Raw genomic sequence first — 26,759 nt, 5'->3', positions numbered from 1 at the left:
AGAAATATCAGACGTAACCAAGCACACCAACATATATGTAATTGAAAATACCAGGAGAGAGAGAAGGATCAGAAAAAAATATTTGAAAAATAATGGTTGAAAACATCCCCAAATTAATAAAAATCATTAATCTAAGATACAGAAGCTCAGTGAAATACACATGACACAAAGAAGATTATATCCAGACACATCTTATTAAAAACTTTGAAAGCGAAAGTCAAGAAGGAAATTTTAAAAGCAGTAAGAGAAAAATCATATATACAAGGAAATGCCAGGATCAACAGCTAACTTCTAATCTGAAAGAATGGAGGCCACAGGACAGCGAGATAACATATTGAAAGAGATGAAAGAAGACCATTGTCATGAAGAAACTCACACCCAGCAAAACCATCTTTCATATTCAGTAGCACCGGATGACTATAGTTAACAATAATTTATTGTATATTTCAAAATAACTAGAAGAGTGGAACTGGAATATGCCTAACAAAAACAAATGATAAATGTTTAAGGTGATGGATATCTCAGTTACCCTGATTTGATCATTACACATTGTTTGGTTGTATCAAAATATTGCCTGTACCCCATAAATACGTACAACTATTAGGTATTCATAAAAACTAAAAATTAAAAAAGATAGTAAAATATATCCCTAGTTACAAAAAGCAGAGAATTCACTGCTATTAGCCTGCATTAGAGGAAATAACAAAGAACGTTCCTTCAGGCTGAAGGGATATAACCCAGACAATAATCTGAATCTACACACAAAAAGCAAATAGCAGTAATAAAGGTAAGTGTGCAGGTAATTATAAAAGAAAGTATAATGTCATATTTCTTACCCTTTTCAGTGCTTAACTATTTTAAAAAGCAATGTATAAAACTATAATAGAGAATATACAAATATATAATGTATATATTTTCATTGTCGGGCCTATAGAAATATATTACAAAAGAACAGCACAGAGGAGACAGATGGGAGCAAGGCTGTACTGAAATAAGGAATGACACCAAATGGTAACATGAGTCAGAGGAACAAAGAAAGAGAACTAGAAATGGTAAATAAGAGAGTTTATAGACAAAGTCTATAAATATTTACTTGCTCTTTTTTTCTTTTCTCAGATTTTTTAAAAAGAGAACAAATTATATAAAATAATAATGGGTTTGGTATGCATAAAAATAGTTCCAAAAGAGAAGAAATAGAGCTATGTAGAAATAACTTTCCTAAATCTAACTTGTATTAAGTTAGTGTAAACCTGAAGCATATTATTGATAAGATATATATATAATGCAAGCTTAGAGCAATCACTAAAGAAAATAAAACATTGTTGTGAAGTATATTAAAAGGCCTATATACCAAAACCTAGTAGGATTTATCCCAGGATTTCAGGAGTGGTTCAACAAATGAAAATCAGTCAACATATTACACAAGATTAATAGAATGAGGGGGAAAAAAACATGATTATCTTCATTGTTGCTGAAAAAAAAATTTAACAAACTCCAGTAACCTTTCATGATTTAAAAACAAAAACACTCAATAAACTAGGAATAGAAGGGAACTTTCTCAATATGATAAAGGCCATATATGAAAAACCTACAACTAACATCATACTCAATGGTGAAAGCTTCTTCCATAAAATAAGAAACACGACAAGTATGCCCAGTTTTACCACCTGTATTTATCATAGTACTGGAAGTTCCAGCTAAAGTCATTAAGCAAGAAGAAGAAATAAAAGGCATCCACATTTGAACAGAAGGGCTATCTCGCTCTCAGATTACATTATCTGATATGTAGAAAACTCTTCAGAAAATAAAAGCTGTTAAGAGAAAATAAATTCAGCAAAGTTGCAGGATACAAAATTAACACCAAAAATTTGGTTGTATTTCTCTACACTAGCAATGAAAAATCTGAAAGTGAGATTAAGGAAACAATTCCATTTGCAATATCATCAAAAAGAATAAAAAACTTAGAAATAAACTTAACCGAGAAAGTGAAAGACTTAGACACTGAAAACTATAAAACGTTGTTGAAAGAGATTAAAGAAAGACCTAAATAGATGGAAAGACATTCCATATTCATGAATTGGAAAACTTAATATTATTAAAATGACAATACAGCCCCAGCAGATTCAATGTAATTCTTATCAGAATCCCCAAAGCACTTTTTATACAAATGGAAAAGCCCCTATCAATATTTAAATAAAATTTGAAAAAGCCCAGAATAAGCAAAACAATTTTACAAAAGAACAAAGTTGCAGGATTCACCATTCTTGACTTCAAAACCTACTATAAACTACATTATTCAAAACAATGTGGCACTGAATGAGGATAAACCTATAAATCAATGGAATAGAGCTGAGAGGCCAGAAATAAACCTTCATACATATGGTCAATTGATGTTTAACGTAGTCTTTGTCAAGATCATTCAATAGGGAAGCAACAGTCTATTCAACATAAAGGTAGGAAAAGTGGATGTTCACATGCAAAGATTGAAGTTAGACCCTTAACCAAAATTAACTCAAAATGAATCAAAGTTTTAAATCTAAAAGCTAAAACTATAAAATTTTTAGGAGAAGATATATAGGCAGATCTTCATCATCTTGGATTTGCAGTGGTTTTTCAAAGACCACCCCAAAAGCACAGGCAACAACAACAACAAAAATAGATTATTTGGACTTTATCAAAATTAACAACTTCTGTGTATCAAAGAACACTATCAAGAGAGTAAAAAGACAATCCACAGAATGTGATAAACTATTTGCAAATTATGTATCTGATGGAGGTTGACTATCTAGAATATGTTAATAACTTACACAACTTAACAACAAAAAGTCTAATTGGACAAAGGACTTGATGAGACATTTCTCCAAAAAGATATACAAAGAGTCAATAATCACATGGAAAGATGATACTCAACATCAATTAGTTATTAAAGAAATGCAAACGAAAAGTATAATGAGCTGCCTCTTCAAACCTACTAGATTGACTATATAAATAAATAAATTAATTAATAAATAATAAATAAATAAAAACAGAAAATAACAAGTTTTGGCAAGAACCTAGAGAAATTGGAACTCTCTTTTGTTACTGGTGGGAAAGTAAATGCCACAGCCACTAGAAATTGATTTAGAGTTAACTCAAAATAGTTAAACATAGAATTACCTTCGAACCCAGCAATTCCACTTCTACATATATAACCAAAACAATTGAAAACAAGAACTCAAGCAGATACTTGTATACAAATGTTCACAGTAGCACTAATCACAATAGTGGAAATAATACAAGTGTCCATCAACACATGAATCGATTAAAAAATGTAGTGTGTACATATAATGGTATATTGTTCAGCGATTAAAAGGAATGAGGTTCTGATACATGATACAACATTAATTAACATAGAAGACATTATGCTAAGTGAAATAAGCCAGACCCAAGAGGGCAGATATTATATAACTCCATGTTTACTAGATATCAATAGACAAATTTGTAGAGACAAAGTAGATTCAAGGATACCAGCAGCTGAGATGAGGGGGCAATGGAGAGTTATTGCTTAATGAATACAGAGTTTAACTTTGGGATGATGAAAAATTTTGGATATCAAAAGAGGTGATAATTGCACAACATTGTGAATTTAATTAATGCTACTGAATTTCACATTTTAAATGGTTAAGTGGCAAATTATATATTATATATATTTTACCCCAAAGTATAGTGAAATTGAGAAAGAAATTAAAATGTTACACTCCAAAATATCCACCAATACAAAATAATAAGTCAGAAGGAAAGTGAAAAGAAAACAAATGAAACATAGAAAAAGAAAAAGAAAATGGCCGATGTAAATCTAACTGTATCAATAATAATATTAAATGTTCATCGATTGAGCAATCCAATCAAAAGACAAATATTGTCAGAATGGATAACAAAAGAAATCTTAACTGTATGCTGTCTAAGGACATACAATTTAGATTGAAAGGGGTAATTTAGTTGAAAATGAAAGAAGGGAAAACATGTACCATGCAGAGTAACCCTAGAGAGCCAAAGGGACTATACTAATACCAGAAAAAATAAACTCTAAAACAAAAGGTGCTACTAGAAATAGAGAAACTTTTATAATGATAAAAAGTTAATTTCCTCAAAAAGATATAACAATTACAAACTTACATGCAGTTAATAATATAGCCCCAAATTACATAAAGAATACCTGACAGAACAGAAAAGAGAAATAGAAAAACCAGGAATAAAACCTGGAGGATTCAATACTTCACTTTCAATAAAGGATAGAATAATCACTCAGAAGATTACCAAGAAAATAGAGTTGAAAAAAATAAAAACGCAATCATTCTAAGACACATCTGTAGAACACACCACTTAACAATAGCAGAATGTATATTCTTCTCAAGTGTTCATGGAACATATTCTAGGTTAGACAACATGCTACCTGTAAATCAAGCCTCAACACATTTAAAAGGATTGAAATCATATGAAGGGTCTTTTTTAAACACAATGAGATGAAATTAATAACATAAAGAAATTGTGGAATATCACAAATATGTGGAAATTAAACTATACACTCCGAAATCAAAAGGGAAATTAGAAAAGGCTTTGAGATAAATGAAAGCAAAAATACAACATTACTAAAACATATAGTAACACAGCTAAAGCAGGGTTTAGAGGGAATTTTAAAGCTGTAAACATCAATATTTAAAAAGAAAAATGGTTCCCAAATAAAAAACCTGACCTGCCACTTTAAGACACTGAAAAAAGAAGAGCAAACTAAATCTAATGTAAGGAGAAAGCAGGAAATAATAAGTAAAACCGGAGAAATTTCTCAAATGGATGATATAAAAGTGACAGAAAAAATTAACCAAACCAAAAGTCAGTCCTTTAAAATTGTTAACAAAATTGGCAAACCTTTAGTACAACTGACCAAGAATAGAAGAGACGATTCAAATTACTAGAATGACATATGAAAGAGTGATATTACTACCAACCTTACAGAAATAACATGGATTGCAAGGGAATATAAACAACTGTATGTTGAAAAAAATTACGTAACTTAGATAAAATGGACAAATTCCTAGGATGACACTAACTACAAAATTAACACAAACTACTACTACTGTTTCAAGAAGGAGGAGAAAATATAAATTGGCCTATAACAATAAAAGGAATGTCTTAATAATATTAAAATACCGCACAAAGTAAAGCCCAGGTCCAGATGGTTTCAAACAATTGATGCTATCAACTATCAGAATATATCAACTATTTAAAAATCTATCAACTATTTAAATAAGAAGTATTAATTCTTCAAAACTCTTCCAAAAAATAAAAGAGAAAGGAGCATTTTTCAGCTTATTCTGTAAGGTCAGTATTTCCCTAATACCAAAGCCAGACATAGATATATTAGTATATATATTTTAAATCTACAGACCAATATCATTTAAGTAGATAGATGTGAAAACCCTGAACAGAGTATTACCAAAGCAAATCCAGTCACATATAAAAATGACGATACATCAAGACAAAGTGGAAGTGATCCCAGAAATGGAAAGTTGTTTTAACAGCTGAAAATCAATTAATATAATATACTATATCTTAGAATAAAGGACAGAAACACATGATATTCTCTACTGATGCAGAAAAGTCATTTGATACAATCCAACATCCTTTCGTGAATTTTTGTTTAAATTCAGTAAACTAATTATAGAAGATAACTTCCTCAGTCTAACAAATGGCATTTTTGAAAAACTCATAGCTAAAATTATATTTAATTATAAAGACTGAATGTTTTTTTCCTAAGATCAAGAACAAGACAAGAATGTATACTCTCACTACTTCTATTCAGCATTGTACTAGAGGTTCAGGCCAGACTGATTAGGCAAGAAAATGAATTAAAAAAAAAGGAGAAAAACATCCAAATTAGAAAGGAAATAAAACTATCTCTATTTGAAGATGACATGACTTTTTATATAAAAAAAACCCAAAGAATCTACTTAAAACTATTAAAACTAAAACCAAGTTCAGCAAAATTGCAGAATACAAAAACAATATACAAAATCAATTGTATTTCTACACATTAGCTATGAACCATCTGAAAATAAAACCAATAAAACAATTTTATTTACAGTAGTATCAGAAAGAATAACATACATAGCAATACATTTAACAAAAATGGAAAACACACTGAAAACTATAAAGCGTTGAAAGAAATTAAAGGTAAATAAATGGAGAGATATTTCATGTCATGGATTGAATAATTAATATAAATAAAATACCAGTGTTCTCTAAAGTAATATACAGATTCAGTACAGTTTCAATCAATATCCCAGCTGGCTTCTTTCCTGAAATTGACAAGCTGGTTTCATATGAAAATTTAAATGATGCAGAATAGCCAAAACAATCTTTAAGAAGAAGAGATTTGATAGATTCACACTGCCCAGTTTCTAAACTTACTGTAAACCAGTATATAACTGGCCTAAGACTGAACAGATAGCTCATTGGGATAAAATTGAAAGTCCAGATAGATACCTCGCCATTTATGGTCAATGGATTTTACAAGAGTGCCAGGACAACCCAATGGGAAGAAGTAGTCTCTGAGACAACTGAGTATACATACACATGGAGATGAATGAAATTAGACCTCTCTCTCACACATACATAAAAATGTACCAAATAGACCTCGATGTAAGAACGAAAACTATAAAACTCTCAAAACATGGGAGAACAAAAGAGAAGATAACCCACAGAATGGAAGAAATTATTGCAAATCATGTCTCTTATAAGGGTCTAGTATTCAAATTATTTAAAGAGCTTTTACAACTGAATAAGAAGCCGTGTGCGGTGGCTCACACCTGTAATCCTAGCATTTTGGGAGGCCAAGGTGGGCAGATCACGAGGTCAGGAGTTCGAGACCATCCTGGCTAACACAGTGAAACCCCGTCTCTACTAAAAATACAAAAAATTAGCCGGGCATGGTGGCGGGTGCCTGTAGTCCCAGCTACTCGGGAGGCTGAGGCAGGAGAATGGTGTGAACCCAGGAGGCAGAGCTTGCAGTGAGCCGAGATCGTGCCACTGCACTCCAGCCTGGGCAGCAGAGTGAGACTCTGTCTCAAAAAAACAAAAAAACAAATAAGTGAATAAGAAAAAGAAATTTAACCTAATTAAATAATAGGTAAAGCTTATAAATAGATATTTCTTCAGCAAATATGTGTGAATGTCCAATAAAATCATGAATAAGTAGTTGGCAACATTAGCCAGTAGAGAAATGCCATCAAAGTCACAATGAAATACCTCTTCACACAGACAAGTATAGCTGTAATTTAAAAGAAAGATAATAATAAATGTTGGTGAGGATGTGGAGATATTAAAACCCTCAAAATTCTGTTTGGAATGTAAAATGGTATAGCTATTTTGGAAAAAATATGGCAGCTCCTCAAAATTTTAAAGTTGGTGTTATCATAAGATTGAACAATTTTACTCCTAGGTATATATTCCTAAGAAAAATAAAAACGTGTCCATAGAAAAACTTACATGTGAATTTTCATGGAAGCATTATTTGTAATAGTCAAAAAGTAGAAACAACGCAAATGTCTATCAGCTGTTAAATGGATCGCAAAATGTGGCACATCCATTACTATTTACATCCAATGAAATATTATTCAATAAAACGCATAAAATACTGATACATGCTACAAGATGGATGAACCTTGAAAATACCATGCTAAGTGAAAGAGGCCAGATTGAAAAGACCACACGTTATATGATTCCACTGATATGAAATCTCCCGAATGGGAACCTCTGCAGAGACAGAAAATAAATTAGTAGTTGCCTAGGCTAGGGTGTTGGGGAGAAACAGAGAATGACTGCTAGAGGATATGGAGGGTTTTGTAGGAGGGAATAAGAAGGTGCGGCGGGAGGGGAGTGAAAATACTCTAAAATTGATCATGGCAATGTTTGCACATGCCTGCAAATATACTAAAAGACATAGAATTTTACACTGTAATTGGGTCTATTACATGGCATATGGATTATATCTGAATAAAGATGTTTAAAAATTAATGATTTGGGAAAAAATTGGAAACCAAAGATGAGATAAGTTACCTATAAATTATAAATTTATACTGGAGAATTGATTATATGTAAATATAAGATGAGGATGATTTGGAGAATTAAAATCTCTATTAAGTGTTAGTCAATTCTGGGTTATGAGTATATTGGAGTTTGCTACTTTTTCTTCAAGTTGTAGTTTTTAAAAAACTTTAAAAAGTGAAAAAAAAATAAAACAGGAAAGGATTTCACTATTAATCTCCCAGGATATTTAAGGTTTGGTCTCATTCTCTAAATGTACTTAAAACAAGACCGTTGGACTTACATTTTGTTAACATAACAAAAATGTATTTATCATTTCAGAGATTTCTGCATATTTTGCAACTGGCTCCTCAATGACGTACCATTTTCAAGAACATTACACTTTAAGTGAAAACTCCAGCTCTCTCGTTTCTTCGTTACACAGAGATGTAACATTGACCAGAGAAATGATCACACTGAGCTTCCGAACCACACGAACTCCGAGCTTATTGCTGTATGTGAGCTCTTTCTATGAGGAATACCTTTCAGTTATCCTCGCCAACAATGGTGAATATCTTTTGCGTAAAGAAAAAGAGAACCCTGAATTAGAAAAATAGGACTGTAATGACTGGGTCTTTTCAGCAGTCAAACTACAAACGATGAAAGAAAACTGTATGCCCTCCAATGTGTTTGGTTTTTCAGTGCCTTCCTTAATGGTTATTATAAAAGCTAGCATTTCAAGATTAAATTAAGATGCTTTTCTCCCAGTACATGTTTGATAATTTTACGGAGTTGATATGCAGTTATATTTCTTCTTATTGATAGGATGACTTTAGTAGTACATGATGACTCCAGTTGGTTTTGCTGTTCATTTTGAAATAAGATATCTAGATACATGACATACATTCCCTCCTCATTCTAAGCAAAATAGAGGAGCATTTATGTGGATGTTATAGTACAACTATAGAAAAGCCAGTTCTTATAAGCAACAGATGAGTACAGCTGTTCTTTATCTCATCAGTGGCTGAAAAACTAGTTACCACTTTTATAGAAGAAAAGTGTAATGACAGCCTCTCAAACAGTGGTAATTGGGGCATTGCAAGGTTTTCACAGTTGAACAAGAAGACCATGCTTTAAGTTTGTTAGGTACACAGCACAAAAATTTAATGTCTAGAAAAAAATCTACAAAATCTCTGATTAGGCTGGACGCGGTGGCTCATGCCTATACTCCCAGCACTTTGGGAGGCCAAGGCAGGTGGATCACGAGGTCAGTAAATTGAGACCATCCTGGTTAACACGGTGAAACCTCATCTCTACTAAAAATACAAAAAATTAGCCGGGCATGGTGGTGGGCACCTGTAGTCCCAGCTACTCAGGAAGCTGAGGCAGGAGAATGACGTGAACCCGGGAGGCGGAGCTTGCAGTGAGCCGAGATCGCGCCACTGCACTCCAGCCTGGGCGACAGAGCGAGACTCCACCTCAAAAAAATAAAAATAAATAAAAATCTCTGATTAACAGGATCTTAGTATAAGCTGCAAGAGAATTACAGATAATGAGGGTACATCTGTGTAGGAGAGCGGTATGTATATTAGAAGATGTAGATACTATGGAAACCTTGTCTCCTGACAAAACCTTTTCTTGTCCTCATTTTTGGATTATGGCAGAAGGCTTAAAATAATCTGGCTATAAAAAAATCTTTATGCACATGTCAATAGTACATTAAAATGAGTCTTATTAGAAGTTATAATTACAGGAACTGGATGTTGATACAATATTGCATAGAGTTTCATCATTTCATAAATATCAAAGTCATAATGAATTTAGATCTGAGTTCTGAGCTCATATGCATAATTTAAACCTTTTCATTTTTAAATGAAAAGGTTTGGGGAGACTGCTTATTAACAACACATTCAGTCTTGACTTTTAAAATAGCATCATTGGATTCAGAGTCTGGCACAGGAATAGCACTTAAGTAATCACTGTTCCAGGAACGATAACTATTGGGTGCATCTAAATTGATGCTAAATAGATTCAAAAGTGCTATAAGTAAATAATAATAAAAGTGCTCTAGAATCTGTATCAAGAGTTTTATAAAATACCACTTTAATTTTAAATACTGTTTATTTTTCTTTTTAGGAAGTTTGCAGATTAGGTACAAGCTAGATAGACATCAAAATCCTGATGCATTTACCTTTGATTTTAAAAACATGGCTGATGGGCAACTTCACCGAGTGAAGATTAACAGAGAAGAAGCCGTGGTCATGGCAGAGGTAATCCCACAAATGCAAAAGTCAAACTAATATTATTATTTTGAGAACAAATAATCTAATGAAAAAATTTGATAATAAATATTAGTGGAAGAGCAACCCATTCAATGCTGCTCTTCCATAAGTCAAGAAGAAGCCAAATATGGCCGGGATCTGGGGGAGAGGAGGTGGTTGTTTATTCTGTATTGCTTTGTTTTGTTTGTTTAGCAATGCAATTCTGTCAAAGTTATTATTAATATTTTACTATTTAAAATATCAAAATATCTTCATTTGTTTCACTTTACTCAGTAGGGGAATGTTCTCTAGTTTCTCATAGTGACTACTGGTGGAATCTATTCATTGATATTGCAGTGGGAACTTGTCTTATTCTGATTATAAAAGAACAAATACTTTAGCAACTTAAAAACATGGTTTAAAAGCACACAACATAGTTATTAAAATGGGAATAAGTAAAAAAATAGACCTGAGTGACAACAGAGGAAGTAAATTCCACATTGCCATTGGCATTGGAAGGAAAATATACTGTATAGAGAACAACAATGCTTGGTTTTATGTTTCAGATTTTCTCCGCAGAATGAGTACGTATTTAAGTTTAAAACAGCCAATTCCATCTTTTTCATGGATTCTGCCAATTATAGATCCTTCCATTATGAAGAAGAGTAAAGCCAGCAAGTGGGTACATCGTGGATAGAGTGGTAGCTGATGGCATCATAGGAATTGCTTATAAAATAGCTTCCCCTTCTGAATGATTAATTATTTGAAGGTGGCTTCTTGAGCTTTTGTAGTGGTACTTAAAAGTGATTTATTTTCATCTTTCCTTTCCTCATCTTCCTTTGCTTCCTTATCATTAAAATTGTACTTTCTGTTGATGTTTGCTTCTCATGGGACATCTAATAGGTTAACCAGAGCGCAAAGAAACAAGTAATCTTGTCCTCAGGGACAGAATTCAACGCCCTCAAATCTCTCATATTGGGAAAGGTTTTAGGTAAGTAGAAGAAAGAGCTTTTTCCCAAAAAATCTAAGTGTCATGTCACAAACTCTGGAAGCATTCATCATGCTGAAAGAAGCTCCTTGTCTTACTTGAATAATAATTTCACAGTGAGTGACAATCAAGGTGCAAACTGTACTCTTGCCTGAGTGTACATATAATCATGAGTAAGTGCTGCCTGTGAGATATGCAAGGGCGTTCCTGGAAAAATACCTCCACACTTAACCTCTCACTTGGCAATCATGCATAATGAATCACGGTATTTTTCTAACCCTTCTTGAAAAGTGAAATGTTATCAAAGCTGACACAAAGTTCACAGATTATGTATGTATTAATCAACATCAACTCTGGAGACCATCATTCAATGATAAAACTACGTTTGAGTTGAACACAAGAGAAAAAACTGTTAATCTTATTACAGCAGATGAATACAGTTTTAATTCTCTCTCAAGCCCTGCTTTACCTGTTGTTTCCATCCTTTTTGACTTTAGTATCTAACAGGAATGGGGAGGCATATTCATAAATATCTATTACGCAAGGTAGAAAGTTACAGTAATTGTCTATCATATTGTCTATCATAACCTGTTGTAAAATCACAGTTAGCTTTACATTTAATAAAGGAACTGAGGAAAATAATCTTTTTTTTTTTAAAAAACTCATGTAACTCAAGAAAATGAACTATACTTTAATATTGAGGATCAAAAAGTAGAATAATATTTATTATATACATCTTTGTTTCCTTCCAAATAAAGGAGAACATGTAATTGAAGGTGTTAATGTTTTCATTCAAGGATGGTATATTCAAAGGCATGTAACTTATGGTATAAAAATCTACATTCAAATTCAGCAATGAAGTATATACTCAGAAGTGATTGATCTCAGAAAATTATAAGTATTCATTTTGCCTGTCCTTGGAGGTAGAGATAATAATCAAACATTAATGAAACACTTTATACTTTGAACAACTGTATTTTAGGATTGGTTCTGCTATACATTTTTTGCCACTCTCACATTTAGTAATTATACCAAAACTACAATTTTATCTTTAAATTTGGAATTATATAGGAAGTGCTTTCCTTAACTTACAGTAAAATAGACCAACAAGTTGGCTAATAGAGAAGCCACTAATTTTACAAAGAAGGTTACCCAAAACACTCTGTTCTAAGTTACCAATATATTTCTCTTGAGTCTCTGTAAATCTTTGATTCATCCCTTCATTTAAAAATATTTGGTGAGCGGCCGGGCATGGTGGCTCACGCCTGTAATCCCAGCACTTTGGGAGGCCGAGGCGGGCAGATCACGAGGTCAGGAGATCCAGACCATCCTGGCTAACACGGTGAAACCCCGTCTCTACTAAAAGTACAAAAAAAATTAGCCGGGCCTGGTGGTGGGCGCCTGTAGTCCCAGCTACTCGGGAGGCTGAGGCAGGAGAATGGCGTGAACCCAGGAGGCGGAGCTTGCAGTGAGCAGAGATCCTGCACTCCAGCCTGGGCGACAGAGCGAGACTCTGTCTCAAAAAAAAAAAAAAAAAAAAAAAAATTTGGTGAGCATCTACTATGAACAGTTTATTAAGCACTGAGAAAGCCTCTGAATGAGAGAAACACTATACCTACCCACCCTCACTACACTCACATGTTAATAGGTACATAGGCTAATATATGAGCAATTCTAATAAAATAATGCTCATATTCAGCCTAATTTATTATTATGCACCCTAACAATGCCTTAGAAAAAAATGGCCCAAAATCCGTCATAATTAAGATGCTGTTTCTGAGCACCTCACTGTGATTTTGCCATTTCTGAGTAGTCTTAATGAATGAAAACCATTCAGATTGATTATCACAAGATCAATTCAGAGTAAACCTATTTAAATGTAAGCTTTTTAGATTTTGAATTTTCTGTATAGCTTTGAATTTTATCCAAGAGGTAGCTTTAAAGAATGCAAACACCTAAAATACTTTATAATTCAGTAAAGGTGATCCATCGTAAATTAAGATTTGTTTTTAGATACTTTGGTGTTATTGGTATTCTTTCTGTTTTGCTTTGTGTGTGTACACGTGCACGTGTATTTAAACACTTATGAGTATCATTCTGTCACCCAGGCTGGAGTGCAGTGGCGCAGTCTTGGCTCACTGCAACCTCCGCCTCCCAGGTTCACACGATTCTCCTGCCTCAGCCTCCTGAGTAGCTGGGACTACAGGTGCACGCCACCACGCCTGGCTAATTTTTGTATTTTTAGTAGAGACGGGGTTTCATCATGTTGGTCAGGCTGATCTCGAATTCCTGACCTCGTGATCCACCCGCCTCGGCCTCCCAAAGTGCTGGGATTACAGGTGTGAGCCACCACGCCCAGCCCCTTAAACACTATCTTAAAAATTGCATGTATATCAAAAAAACAGAGGGCAAAAATGGAAGATGCCTTTTTGTCTGCTCCCAAAAAGTAAAAAAAAATTAGCCTGTAAACAGTTACATATGAATACAGCTGAGCTTATATACCTTAGGAGGTATACATTCTAGGCTGAAGAAAAGAAAACCCGCTGAAGGACTATATTTCAAGTAGAGCTCTGGATATGTAAGAATGCCAAATAGTTTTGGTAATTAAATATTTCTGGAAATTGCCTTTTGAGTTTTGTAAGTAGATGTCACATAAGACATATAGTTTTAACATTTAAAATTCATTAACCTATGTATTTTATATTACTTTTATGCTATGGTGTTTGTCTCATTTAGAAGAAATGTTTTATGTTGGGTCTGGGATTTGATTTTACCTGATTTACGAGCTAGGAAGTTAACAGCTTTTAACTGTTTTGTGGATGCTGTCCTGGTACAGAGACAGAGGACCCTATTACTCATGGCACAGCAAGCCTCGTGAGCAGCAGTTCATTTGCATTGTTTTCCCTTGGCCCTCAAGCCTTATGAGGCAGTGATGGGTGCAGATGAAGGCTGCACCTGTGGCCAGGTTTGCACTGCAGCAGAGGAACACTGAGTTTGGGGAATCCACCGATTTTGTAACAAGCACTAAGCAAGTCTGTTCTTTGTCCTGGAGGGGGTCATGACCTCATCCCTCAATGTTGCTTGCTTCAATTATAGCCTTGAGAAGTGGCCTGAGTAAAGTGCTGTCAGCATCTTGCACTTCTTGGGAAACCCAGCAAAGCATGAGGAGACACTCAGAGCCAATGGTGGATTGCCTCTTTCAACATTACAGAATAAAAACACCCAAAAACCCTATAAAAAGTCAAGAAGATAGAAGATTTTGTGGGGTTTTTTTTCCAAGAAAGAGCAAAGATTATATCAATTAGTCCCTCTTTATTGGTAAAATGAGGAGGCTGCACTAAGTTATCTTCAAGATTCTCTTCAATAGAAAATTCTAAGACTGTTCTAACTTGGTCCATTAACCAGGATTCAGTGGGCATCACAGATGTCTTGAGGTCTTTGAAAGTGTAAGTCAACAAAACTAATGCTGTCCAATAGAACTTTCTGTGATGATGAAAACGTGTAAAGTCTGTGCTGTCCTATGTGGTAGTCCCCAGACACACTTGAGATAAATGAGTTTTTAAGCCCTAGAAATGTGGCTAGTATAACTGAGGGACTAAATTTTACATTTTATTTAATTTTAATTGATTTGAGTTTCTTTTTTCTTTTCTTTTTTTTTTTTTTTTTTTTTTTTTGAGATCGAGTCTCACTCCGTCATCCAGGCTGGAGTACAGTGGCGTGAACTCGGCTCACTGCAAGCTCTGCCTCCTGGGTTCACGCCATTCTCCTGCCTCAGCCTCCCAAGTAGCTGGGACTACAGGCACCCACCACCATGCCCTGCTAATTTGTTTTTGTTTTTGTTTTTGTTTTGTATTTTTAGTAGAGACAGGGTTTCACCGTATTAGCCAGGAGGGTCTTGATCTCCTGACCTGGTGATCCGCCCGCCTCGGCCTCCCAAAGTGCTGGGATTACAGGCGTGAGCCACCACACCTGGCCTGATTTGAATCTCAATGGTTACATGTGGCTAGTGTCTACCATATTGCACAGTGTAGAAGACTGTCCACTTATCTAGCTGTTTTCTCCTTTAGTTCAATCAAGTGTCACCCTTTTTTAAGGATAGACATCTGTCTATTTGGCATGACTTCAGTGGGCTGGGAAGACAACCCTATCCCAAATATTTTTTTCCCACAACTTCAAGTGCCAATATTTCAAATTCTGTATTAGAGATTCATTCTTTTGACTCTTCTGCCAAAATACACATGCCCCTGAAAGTGTTATCAAAAGCCATGATCAGGAATTTGTGCAAACATGAATTTACTCAGGAGCAGGCTTTGATGGAAGAGAATAGAGAATTGGAAGGGAGCTGGGTGCAGGACCCCAAAGTTGAGAAAGCCCAGAAAGGGAGGCAGACAGGTCACCATACATTGTTGATTAGAGCTATTCAGCTAAGAGAACCAAAAGTGAAGGGTTTTGACCATGTTGCCATGTCAAGGTAATAGAGCGGAAACTGTATCTACATGTACCACAGTAAGAGTCAAGTTCTACTGAATATTGGTTAACTGATAAACAATAAATAGCAGTGCTGGCTAAAACCTGGGAGTACAGAATCACGAGTTTCTTCCTGGATTGTGATGTGATTGCCAGGTATACTTCAGAGTGGGCAAAGAAACTCCTTTCTTTCAGATTTTCCAGCTTAAAAAAAGTATATATGGTGATCATTTTCTAATTAAGTCATTTATTAAAGATGCAAGAAAGTTCTACTCTGTTTCATCAGCTCCAAATTAAACAGTTGTTCAAGGTTTTTATTCAGGGTTTTAAAGAGAAGTCTGGCCGGGCACGGTGGCTCACGCCTGTAATCCTGACACTTTGGGAGGCCAAGGTGGGCAGATCACAAGGTCAAGAGATCGAGACCACCCTGGCCAACATGATGAAACCCTGTCTCTACTAAAAATACACAAAAACATTAGCTGGGTGTGGTGGTGCATGTCTGTAGTCCCAGCTACTTGGGAGGCTGAAGCAGGAGAATCACTTGTACCCGGGAGGCGGAGGTTGCAGTGAGCCGAGATCGCGCCACTGCACTCCAGCCTGGGGACAGAGTGAGACTCCATCTCAAAAAAAAAAAAAAAAAGTCTGCCCTAAAATTATATGATTCTTCTCTAAACTACAATTATTTAATGTAAAACCGTCTTGTATCATGTCAAAAGATAAAAATACTCTTGTTAAGATGGTGTGGCAGACTTTATTCAGGACTATGGCAATAGGTATAGGAATTACTGGAATGGGGCTTTGCAGTTGGGGAAAGAGATTGAGCTCAACTTCAAATACAACAAGGAAAAGTGTGGATTCACAGCCAAGGAGCAGAGTGGCTGGGGTCGGGTGTCTGAGTGGAAAACTACAAAAATGGGAGAGTAATTCTCGCTAAACTGACCAGGATTCCTGGTGATGCCAGGCCAGTGTTGTCAGACATCACCTGCGGGGTGGTGAGAGGGATGAGAAAGGTGGTGATTAGATATTGAGGGTGATCAGATATTGAGGGTGGGAGATATGGTTTAAAACCAAATTGGCAGGATTCTTGCTAAGCTGGATGATGAAAGACCAAAGGTCAGGCTGGTTGAGCAGAGAGCTTAGAGTAGCCTGACCAACATCTGGTCATGGGGAGAATCTTTGTCCATCCTGTCAAAGTTCCTTCTTGGAAAAAATAAATTATGTAAAGATCCTTGAACTGGAAACATCATAGAAAAATATAATGTAAGAGAAATTGTCATTCTGGTCAGGATCTAAATGTACTAGAGTAAAACCAAAGAAGAGTAAAAAGGGAAAAGTGAGAGAAGAAAAAAAGTTTCTCAAGCCTCTCATTTAGGGAAGAACTGTTGTGGGGAACCCCGCGGTGGTGTGGGAGGGAGGGTGGGGGAAAAGAACCATGCAATCGCTCATCTCACTGTTGGGAGTGGGGGAAAGTTGGAAAAAGGATCTTGTTTTCATATAACAGTGTGAAGGAATGATTTTGATTGTGAGGGCTAGGGAAGTTGAGCTCTCAAACTCACAGAAGGGAAAGCAGGAAATAAGGAAACTGCTTAAACCAGCAAAATAAAAGAAAAAAAGATGAAATAATAATGTGAAATAAATAGTGTAAGATAAAAAGAATAAAATCAGATATAGTGGTTATTACTCTAAAGACGAATGGACTAAATTCTGTCAAACTAGGTTTAAAAATAACAGTTAAATGCTCTTACAATATTGAAAATGAAGGGGCATGCCAAGAACTAGCAGGCAACAGCTGATAAATTTAAGAAATGAAGCACTACTTTCAGATAAGATTGAATTTAAGATTGGAATATAATCAAATCTTAAATGAGATAAAGAGGGGTATTATCTGATGACAAAAGATACAGTTTAAGATAATATGAAAGCCATCATACAAAATAGCAACTGTAATATGAAGGATTTCCAGAGCTCTGTCCTCATCTCCAAGAGTCGTTTTTCTGTAATCCTCCGGATTATTGGCTGTGAGCGCCATTAAAATTTTATTTTAATGCTCTATTTTAAAAATTAAATGGCAGAGGATTTCTTAAATTTATGTCATGTAACTGCTTTCCTATGAAGCTCTGTCAGTTGCAGAGAGCCAGCCATCTGCACTTGAACAAATCTGTTAAAAACCTGCTTCTCATAACCCTGACAATGGAAATAGTTGCCAGACAGGTAAAGATTCAGGGTGACCTCTCCTGGAGTGAAGGAACGAGGGGTTCGGAGGGACTTTCGAGGGTCGCTGTCTTGCAGATGCGGGGTGTCCCTGCGCCTCCATCTCCGCCGCTGCGCCCTAACTGTGTGTCCCCCTTCTGTCCTCAGAGGCTGCCGGCGCGGACCCAGACACAAGGCGGGCGGCGACTAGTGGCTTCACTGGCTGCCTCTCGGCGGTGCGCTTCGGCCATGCTGCTCCCCTGAAGGCGGCGCTGCGCCCCAGCGGCCCCTCCCGGGTCACCGTCCGCGGCCACGTGGCCCCTATGGCCCGCTGCGCGGCGGGGGCGGCGTCCGGCTCCCCGGCGCGGGAACTGGCTCCCCGACTCGCGGGGGGCGCAGGTGTGTGGCCCTCCACCCCTGCGCACCTGAAACTGCGCTTCTCTCAAGTGTTTGTGAATTTCTCAAAAGCCTTCTTTTCTCCGTCTCTGTCATCCTTTTTTTCCTTTTTAAAATACATTTTCGTGATGTTATTTTAATTCACTTTTAATTGACAAAAGTTTGCTATGTGTAAATTGTGGCGTGATTAAATCAAGCTAATAAACATCATTCTCCCTTTCCCTGTTGTAGGTCGTTCTGGACCAGCGGATGAGGGAGAGCCCTTGGTTAATGCAGACAGAAGAGACTCTGCTGTCATTGGAGGTAACAAGGCCCTGAATGACCTGGTGCTTGTCATTATCGCTTTAGATAATGATGCCATTACTTAGCTCGATGGGAAACATATGTAAGAATCAACACTCAATGGTGAGGTCAGAGGGGTACTATGTATTGCGGTTGGTTGTTGTTTTTTTGTTTTTTGTTCTTTGTTTTTTTTCTATTTGAGACAAGAGTCTCACGCTGTCACCCAGGCTGGAGTGCAGTGGTGAGATCTCCACTCACTGCAACCTCTGCCTCCCGGGTTCAAGCGATTCTCCTGCCTCAGCCTCCTGAATAGTTAGGATTATAGGAGTGTGCCACTATGCCTGGCTAATTTGTTGTGTTTTTGGTAGAGACAGGGTTTCTCCGTATTGGCCATGCTGGTTTCGAACTCCTGGCCTCAAGTGATCTGCCCGCCTCAGCCTCCCAAAGTGCTGAGATCACAGGCATGAGCCACCATGGCCGGCCTTTGTTGATTTTCTGAGGCAGTATTTGCTGATTTCAGCTTCCCTGGGGGTGCTCAGCATGTAAGAATTCTGCTGAAACAATTTTTTTTTGAAGAACAGTTACAAAACTAATAATGAAAAGTTATTAATTTGAAAATAGCTGTGTTCCCTAGGACATGTGGGATATTTGTCAAGGTAATGACAACTGTTGGACGGACCTGAAGTAATTATGTTCAAAGCAATGGAAACCTCAGCTAATTATCAGACCATACACTTTACGGTACTTTTCTTCAATCACAAATAGTATGATTTAGGTACTCCCACGACAGTGTTTCACTTATTTAAGAAGTTGTTTTTTTGTTTGTTTGTTTGTTTGTTTTTTGAGACAGAGTCTTGCTGTGTCGCCCAGGCTGGAGTGCAGTGAAGCGATCTCGACTTACTGCAAGCGCCGCCCCCTGGGTTCACGCCATTCTCCTGCCTCAGCCTCCCGAGTAGCTGAAACTACAGGCGCCCGCCACCACGCCCGGCTAATTTTTTGTATTTTTAGTAGAGACGGGGTTTCACTGTGTTAGCCAGGATGGTCTCGATCTCCTGACCTCCTGATCTGCTCACCTTGGCCTCCCAAAGTGCTGGGATTACAGGCATGATTATTTAAGAAGTTCGAAATGCACACATTATTTAAAGTGTATTGTTATTTTAAAGTGTATAATTCCCAGTCATTAAGGACATTTACAATGTTGTGCAGCAGTAGCCATTGTCTGTTTCACTTTTAATCATACTTTGGAAAGAACTAATCTAATAGGCTAAGAATGTTTTGTGGTTATTTTTAATTGAAGAAAAGTGAAGTTAAGCACAGCTTAAAAGTATGTTTTGGCAATGAAAACTTTTTTTCTAAAATATAATTTGTTTAGAGCTGGTGCAAAAAATAAGCATTCACCTTTTCTTGTTAATTAATGAGTGAATTATTGAAATCTTTGTTTGTTTGTTTGTTTGTTTGAGACAGAGTCTCGCTCGTCACCCAGGCTGGAGTGCAGTGGTGCCATCTCGGCTCACTGCAAGCTCCACCTCCCATTCTCCTGCCTCAGCCTCCCAAGTAGCTGGGACTACAGGTGCCCACCACCACACACGGCTAATTTTTTATATTTTTAGTAGAGACGGGGTTTCACCGTGGTAGCCAGAATGGTCTCAATCTCCTGACCTCATGATCCACCTACCTTGGCCTCCCAAAGTGCTAGGATTACAGGCATGAGCCACCATGCCCGGCCGAGTTATTGAAATCTTAATTGTATTCTTATTCTGCAGACTCTCCATAGCACATACAAGAGTAAACTAGTTGTGTTTGTTTCCTCCAAAATGACAGAAAACAATTTCGACATAATAAAGTTCTGACTAAATTTCAGTTGAGGATATTCACATTTCCATCACTATCTCAATTCTTTTTCTCTTAGAAATCAGTAAGGTGTAAATTAAAAATACATGACCTGATGAACAAAAACTGTTTTTCAACAGTTTCCAGTGGGAATGTGGTCAATAATGCATATCTAAAAGGTATACTTTCGTGTTCAATTTTAAATCAAATCCAATCCTAAATCAATCGTGCCTTTTTTAGATTTTTTTTCATTGCAATGCAAAAGCAATTTCAACATGCCGAACATTTTCACACTAGGTTTCCAAGTCCTACAGACGTTTACACAATGTCAGGGTTAGTGCCCAGCTTTTGGTGAGAAGGAAATGATAATAGAACCAGCTCTCATCTTTGGAATTGTATTATATTGCTTGTGGTCAGATACCACTGGCAAGATTGACTGAGTAAATGTAGGGAAACATCTTAGCAGTGTTCCCTTCCCCTGAGAAATTCTTAGGCTGAAGCAGGGGATGAAAAGGAGTCTGTGGAAGGCTTCCCCTGGGCTTTCCCAAAGGCAGTTTGCATTTTCTAATAGGGACTGGCTGAAGATATAAATTAATATTTGTGTGAAGTACTTTAAATGTACGATGTAGGCAGTAAAAGCGTGGGGGAGGAAATATAACTTCTCCTTATCATTCCCAAGTTTGTAGTTGGGACAGACCTCTGATTAACAAGAGAAAAACAAGCAAGTTTACTAAGGCATGCAGCCCACAGCATGTGGGAGAAACCTCAGTGAAACTCAAACCGCAGTGGCTTAGAAGTCTGGCTCATCTTCAACAATACATTTGTGGAGAAATGATGGGACAATGGAAAGCAATTTTAGGCTTCCAAAGGCGAGAAACCGTGGGAAGATAAATATATGGGAAGAAACTAGTGGAGTATGTGTGTTTGTACATTCTTCTGCTGACATCCCTGAGCTGGTAAGAATGGTCTCCGGTAAAAGAGAATTTACATCTTGTCTTTAGATGAAAAGAGGGGAGGATCTAGAGAGCTCTTCCTCCATTGGCTGCTTCTTAATTGCCTTTACCTCAAAATATTTGTCAAAAAGGCATATTTGGGGGTGACATATTCTGATTACCTTCAGAAGCTTGTCTTTATACATATTTATTTCTTGTAGCATAGATTTCACTTTCATTTGTCATTAATATAATTGCTTCAGTAAACAGCGTTCTGTGGCTTGGCTTCATGCTTTGGCACTCTGGCTCTGAAGTAAAGCCTGAAACAATTTATAAAGATACTGGTATCCAGGCCTTCCATTTATTTATTCTGACTTACTGACTTAATGTGCAGCTAGAGTCGAGAATCATGGGCACTGCTAATGGTTTCGATATTTTAAAACATTTCACCCAGCTCTTTCAAATAATCCACATTCCAGGTAAAAAAAATTAATAAATATGCCTGCAATATTTTTGGTAATAGGGATTGATTACATATATGCTACACTACTGCATTTCATAAGTATATTATCATAAAAGTATTTGAAAACAATTTCATTAAAATGTACCCATTTCATTGTACTAACAATAACATGTAATGATCTATGATGATGCAAACACTCTATACTTGTAAAATGACTTAAAATGTCCCACTTGTTAACTGAAGGATGTACACGGTCTTAGAGACATGTATGTCTTTCTTCTTTTAAATCTGAAAGCATTATCTGAAACCCAATCATCATATACCTGTAGGGAAAAAGCCTAACACAGCCATATCCAAAAGTCATAGTCCCTCAGAAGTATGTTAAATGTTATAAAATTACTTGACCTTAGCATTTCTGAGTTTTGGTGTTTTCAATTTATAATACAATAGATGGTTGGTTTATTTTAACCAAACTTAAAAAGCAATGATGTCTGCAAAGCCTCTGATTGGAGCAAAAATCACCATTTATACTCTGACATTGAGGCCAGGCACGGTAACTCACACCTGTAATCCCAACAATTTGGGAGGCCAAGGTGAGAGGATCACTTTAGCCCAGGAGTTCGAGACCAGCCTGGGCAACATAGCAACACCCCATCTCTACAAAGAATAATTGTAAAAAGAAAAAAAAAATTAGCTGAACGGTGGAGTGGGCCTATAGTCTCAGCTACTTGGGAGGATCAAGGCTACAGTTAGCTATGACCGTGCCACTGCACTCCAGCGTGGGCGACAGAGTGAGACCCTCTGTCTAAAAAGAAAAAAGAAAAAAAATTTTGACGTTTTATTCTTTTCTCTCCCTAGGTGTGATAGCAGTGGTGATATTTATTTTGCTTTGCATCACTGCCATAGCCATACGCATCTATCAACAGAGAAAGTTACGCAAAGAAAATGAGTCAAAAGTCTCAAAAAAAGAAGAGTGCTAAGACAGCTCTAAACAGTGAGCTCGATGTGCAAAACACAGTCCATGAAAGCCAGAAAGAGCGAGTCTTCTGATTGGCAGCTGTGGCTGTTTCTATGACCGTGACTGTGGACTTCCCTGCTGTTGCCATCAGGGTGCACACAGCAGGTGCAGTGCTGTCACCTGGCTGAAGACCTGCAGCCTCGGAGCCTCTGGGAAGTCCCTTTCTCCCTCGGTGAAACACAGTCCTCCACAGCAATTTCCAAACGATGAATTAGGTATGGCCATTCATCACTGTTCAGTAGTTTCCCCGTCCAAAGGCTCTCTTCCAAAACTGCAGTTTGATCTCTGTTAATAATTGTGGGGTTTTAGATGAGAAGATGACTATAAAGCTGTGGCCCTACTTTATTTTTTAAAAATGACAGAACCTTTGTTCAGATGTAAAAGACAAAATTGCACTTTAATGTTTTTTGTTACTTGAAAACATATCTGGGATCCCTTTTTTTGGTCTTCTGCTGATATTTATAAAACAGGAAATGCTTCTTAGACTACCTTCACTGGCATTTCCATAGTCCTGGAATCCAGAGCCAAGTGGCCTACCCAAAATTCACAGCCTTTTTGTTCCCCTGTGTGATGGTTAATACAATGCAGTAGAAGCCTGGAAATACTACCATTATTTTTGGTGTATTGCTTTTTCTAATTGACTGTTTTTAATGATTTTGATACATTTTAATGTTGAAATTAATATTGAACGTTAGCTCTGAAATTTTAGTATTGAATTTTGTAATGGAACAGAACATTGGTACGTGACAAGATCCAAGAGGATGTCAATACAAGATTGTCTGCCTGTTTTTCTTTGTAATTTGTAATTACAGTTTTTGTAAATTGTGATTATGTTTTTAACTAAATTTACAACCAGATACAAACACTACTTCTTATACAGAGTTATCCTTTATTTATATCATTAATACCTGAATGAAACATCATCCTAAACTTATTTCCCCAAAATATTGAGAGGTCATATCTGTTTTTCTTTATCATTCATTTCTGTTTTTCTAAAAGTTGTTACTGATATGCTTTTGATTTCCTATGACTCTATTATGTTGTACAGAACATCTTTTCAGTTTATTAAAAAAACAGCTTAACTGAAGATCACTAATTCCTTTTCTAAATTTTCAACTGCTCTAGGCATAAATATCATTGTGTATTATCCTCTCATCTAATCACTTTTGGAATGTAAACTGAAGGCTGTTCACTCCAAGAAAAGTTAGCATTTATATGATGTTTTTTAAATCTGCCAGTCTGATCACAGGTCTATGACCATGGGGCCAAATTCCCGTAGATTACCCAAAATTGAATATGTGCTATTAATTGAAACATGTCTCATTAAGGTTTACATACACACTAAGACAGCAAAGGATTGGAATTAACTTTATGGAGACAGTTCCAGGGACTAATATTGAAGCAGTGGTTATTTGATAATGCATGGAACCACCATTTGGATTCAATAAACCAATTATATAAAAGCAATGATGCTACACTCTTCATGTTCCAGATACCAACTGCCTACCAAGGACTAATGAGATGGTATATTTCTTCCACATCAGGGCAAGTTGAAAATATATTGATTCAGCGTTACTGTTACGTAAATGAATTTCCATCTTCTCATATGTGTTATTTTTGAAAGAATGAGTACGCTCTCTGTCTGAAATCCGCTCTTAACAAATGATCTCTTCTCAGAATACTACATCTGTATTGAGAGTACAGACAGCCCATTGGTCACCGCACTTTTTGCAAGACAGCAAAACGGATGCATCAAATTGCATTGATACATCATCACCATCAATCTTTTTACTGATTTTTAGACTTAATCTTCTTATTTGAAAGTAAACTCATTTTTAAATAAAATAAAAAATATTTTAGGGAAAGCTCTATAAAATTAAAATTGCAAAATTATATGCTTTTTAAAATTTATGCAAAAATGTGCAGACACATGTATTCTGTATTGGTTTATGCATTACTTTACCCTTCTTGTATATTTTGAGATTATTAAGATTTGTTGACCTTTTTTGGTTTGATATTTATCATCTGTTAAATTTTTCCTTTTAAATTATTAAACGCAAAGTACAAGAAAAAGAGATATTTACTGATTGCTAGATGTAAAAATATCTATGAATGTATGTATTTAAACTTCTGCCAGAAAGCAACCATCTAACAGTCAACTTACTAAAATCTAAATTGAGTACTTTTTATTGTTGCAGAGAACTAAGTCACTAAACGTTATTTAGATATATAGATGCTAGTTGCAAGTAACACCCTTTTGTAATATAAAAGTAAAAGCATAATTATTTCCCAAATTTTGTCTTCAAATTAAAAAAGAAAATAGCATATAATTACCATTCTTCATTTGAGAAAGCTGAAGATTCTGATGCTTAAAAACTTCAAAATTCTAATATTAAAATGAGAGTGGTTAATGTGACATTGAAGGCTTATCTCTGTAAAATAGTGACACTGGTGAGTGGTATTATCTCAATATTTTTGTCCAAATTCACCTTAGGAAATCACTGTAAATCTTCATTGTTTCCTAAAAGTCATTATTACGGCATAAACTTAACATACTTTGATAGTAGTTAGTACTGATACCTGGTATATTCTACCCCATGCCTCTATTATTCTGTTTCTATTACTGTGAAAAGTCACAGTAAATTTAACATATTTTCATCCAGCCTGTGTATGATCTTTCATTGTAATAGAGACATGGAGTAGAATAAGTCATGTATTAACATATAAGATTTTTTTAACCTGCTCCCTCAGTTTTATAGATGAGACAAAGATAAGGTTGTAAGAGTTAATCTCTTCAAGTAGCCAGTACTAGTAAGTTGCCAGGCTTGGACTGAACTCCTGACACTTCTCTCTTTTAACTTCAATCCATAGAGAAGCCCACCTTCCTGCCTTCCCGGTATTATTTAGCAGAGGAGAAAATCATACTAGGCTGTTTGATACTCTGTTTGCCTAGACTGACCAACAATTCTGTATCTTTGTTCACATCTTCTCTGAAAGAATATTTGATGGGAAATCTTTTTTTTTTAATTTTTGTGTACACACTAGGTGTATATATTTATGGAGTACATGAGATGTTTTCATACAGGCATGCACTGTGAAATAAGCACATCATGGAGAATGGGGTATCCATCCCCTCAACATTTATCCTTTGTGTTACAAACAACCTAATTACACTCTTTATTTTAAAATATGCAGTTAAGTTTTTATTGACGATAGTCACCCTATTGTGCTATCATATAGTAAGTCTTACTCATTCTTTCTATTTTTTTGTACCCATTAACCTATCCCCACCTCTGCCCCACCATTATCTCAGCTGTCTACTACTTTTTTCAGCCTTTACTAACCATCCTTCTACTCTGTATATCCATGAGTTCCATTGTTTTGATTTTTAGATCCCACAAATAAATGAGAACATGCAATGTTTGTCTTTCTATGCCTGGCCTATTTCACTTAACATAATGACCTCCAGTTCCATCCATGCTGTTGCAAGTGACAGGATCTCATTCTCTTTTACGGCCGAAGAGTACTCCATTTTGTATGTGAACCACATTTTCTTCATTCATCTGTTGATGAACACTTAGGGTGTTTCCAAATCTTAGCTGTTATAAACAGTATTGCAACAAATAAAAGAGTGCAATGGAAAATTGATTTTGATGGCTTTTTTTCTTCAATAAAACATTTATTTCTTCATGTATAACTGGAAGGCAAACAAATGATCCATTTGCTTAGTTTATTCTTGAATCCATAATATAAGTGACAGAAATGGATTATTAAAATATACATGAAGTTGGGGAAGAATGATATGGACACATTTTAAATCAAAACATGATGAATTGGCTGTTTAACCTACTACCTCATTGGCCAATTTGGG

The 26,759-nt window shown here is 36.1% G+C and overlaps 1 protein-coding gene across 1 annotated transcript in view; it reads left to right on the top strand.

The window, feature by feature from the left end:
* Nucleotides 1-23,756, top strand: part of LOC100443657 (contactin-associated protein-like 3) — a 234,210-nt gene extending 210,454 nt beyond the window's left edge. The window contains 7 exon segments of the mRNA XM_024252621.3: nt 8,404-8,628; nt 10,198-10,331; nt 11,226-11,313; nt 18,136-18,366; nt 18,595-18,666; nt 22,729-22,825; nt 22,827-23,756. Of these exon segments, the coding sequence (XP_024108389.2) occupies nt 8,404-8,628; nt 10,198-10,331; nt 11,226-11,313; nt 18,136-18,366; nt 18,595-18,666; nt 22,729-22,825; nt 22,827-22,920 (941 nt within the window). The 3' untranslated portion in view covers nt 22,921-23,756.
* The last annotated feature ends 3,003 nt before the right edge of the window (nt 23,757-26,759 follow it).

Source organism: Pongo abelii, chromosome 13 (assembly GCF_028885655.2).
Source record: "Pongo abelii isolate AG06213 chromosome 13, NHGRI_mPonAbe1-v2.0_pri, whole genome shotgun sequence".
NCBI lineage: Eukaryota > Metazoa > Chordata > Mammalia > Primates > Hominidae > Pongo > Pongo abelii.
The sequence above is the reverse complement of the archived record's forward strand: the minus strand, read 5'-3'. Positions and strand labels throughout refer to the sequence as shown.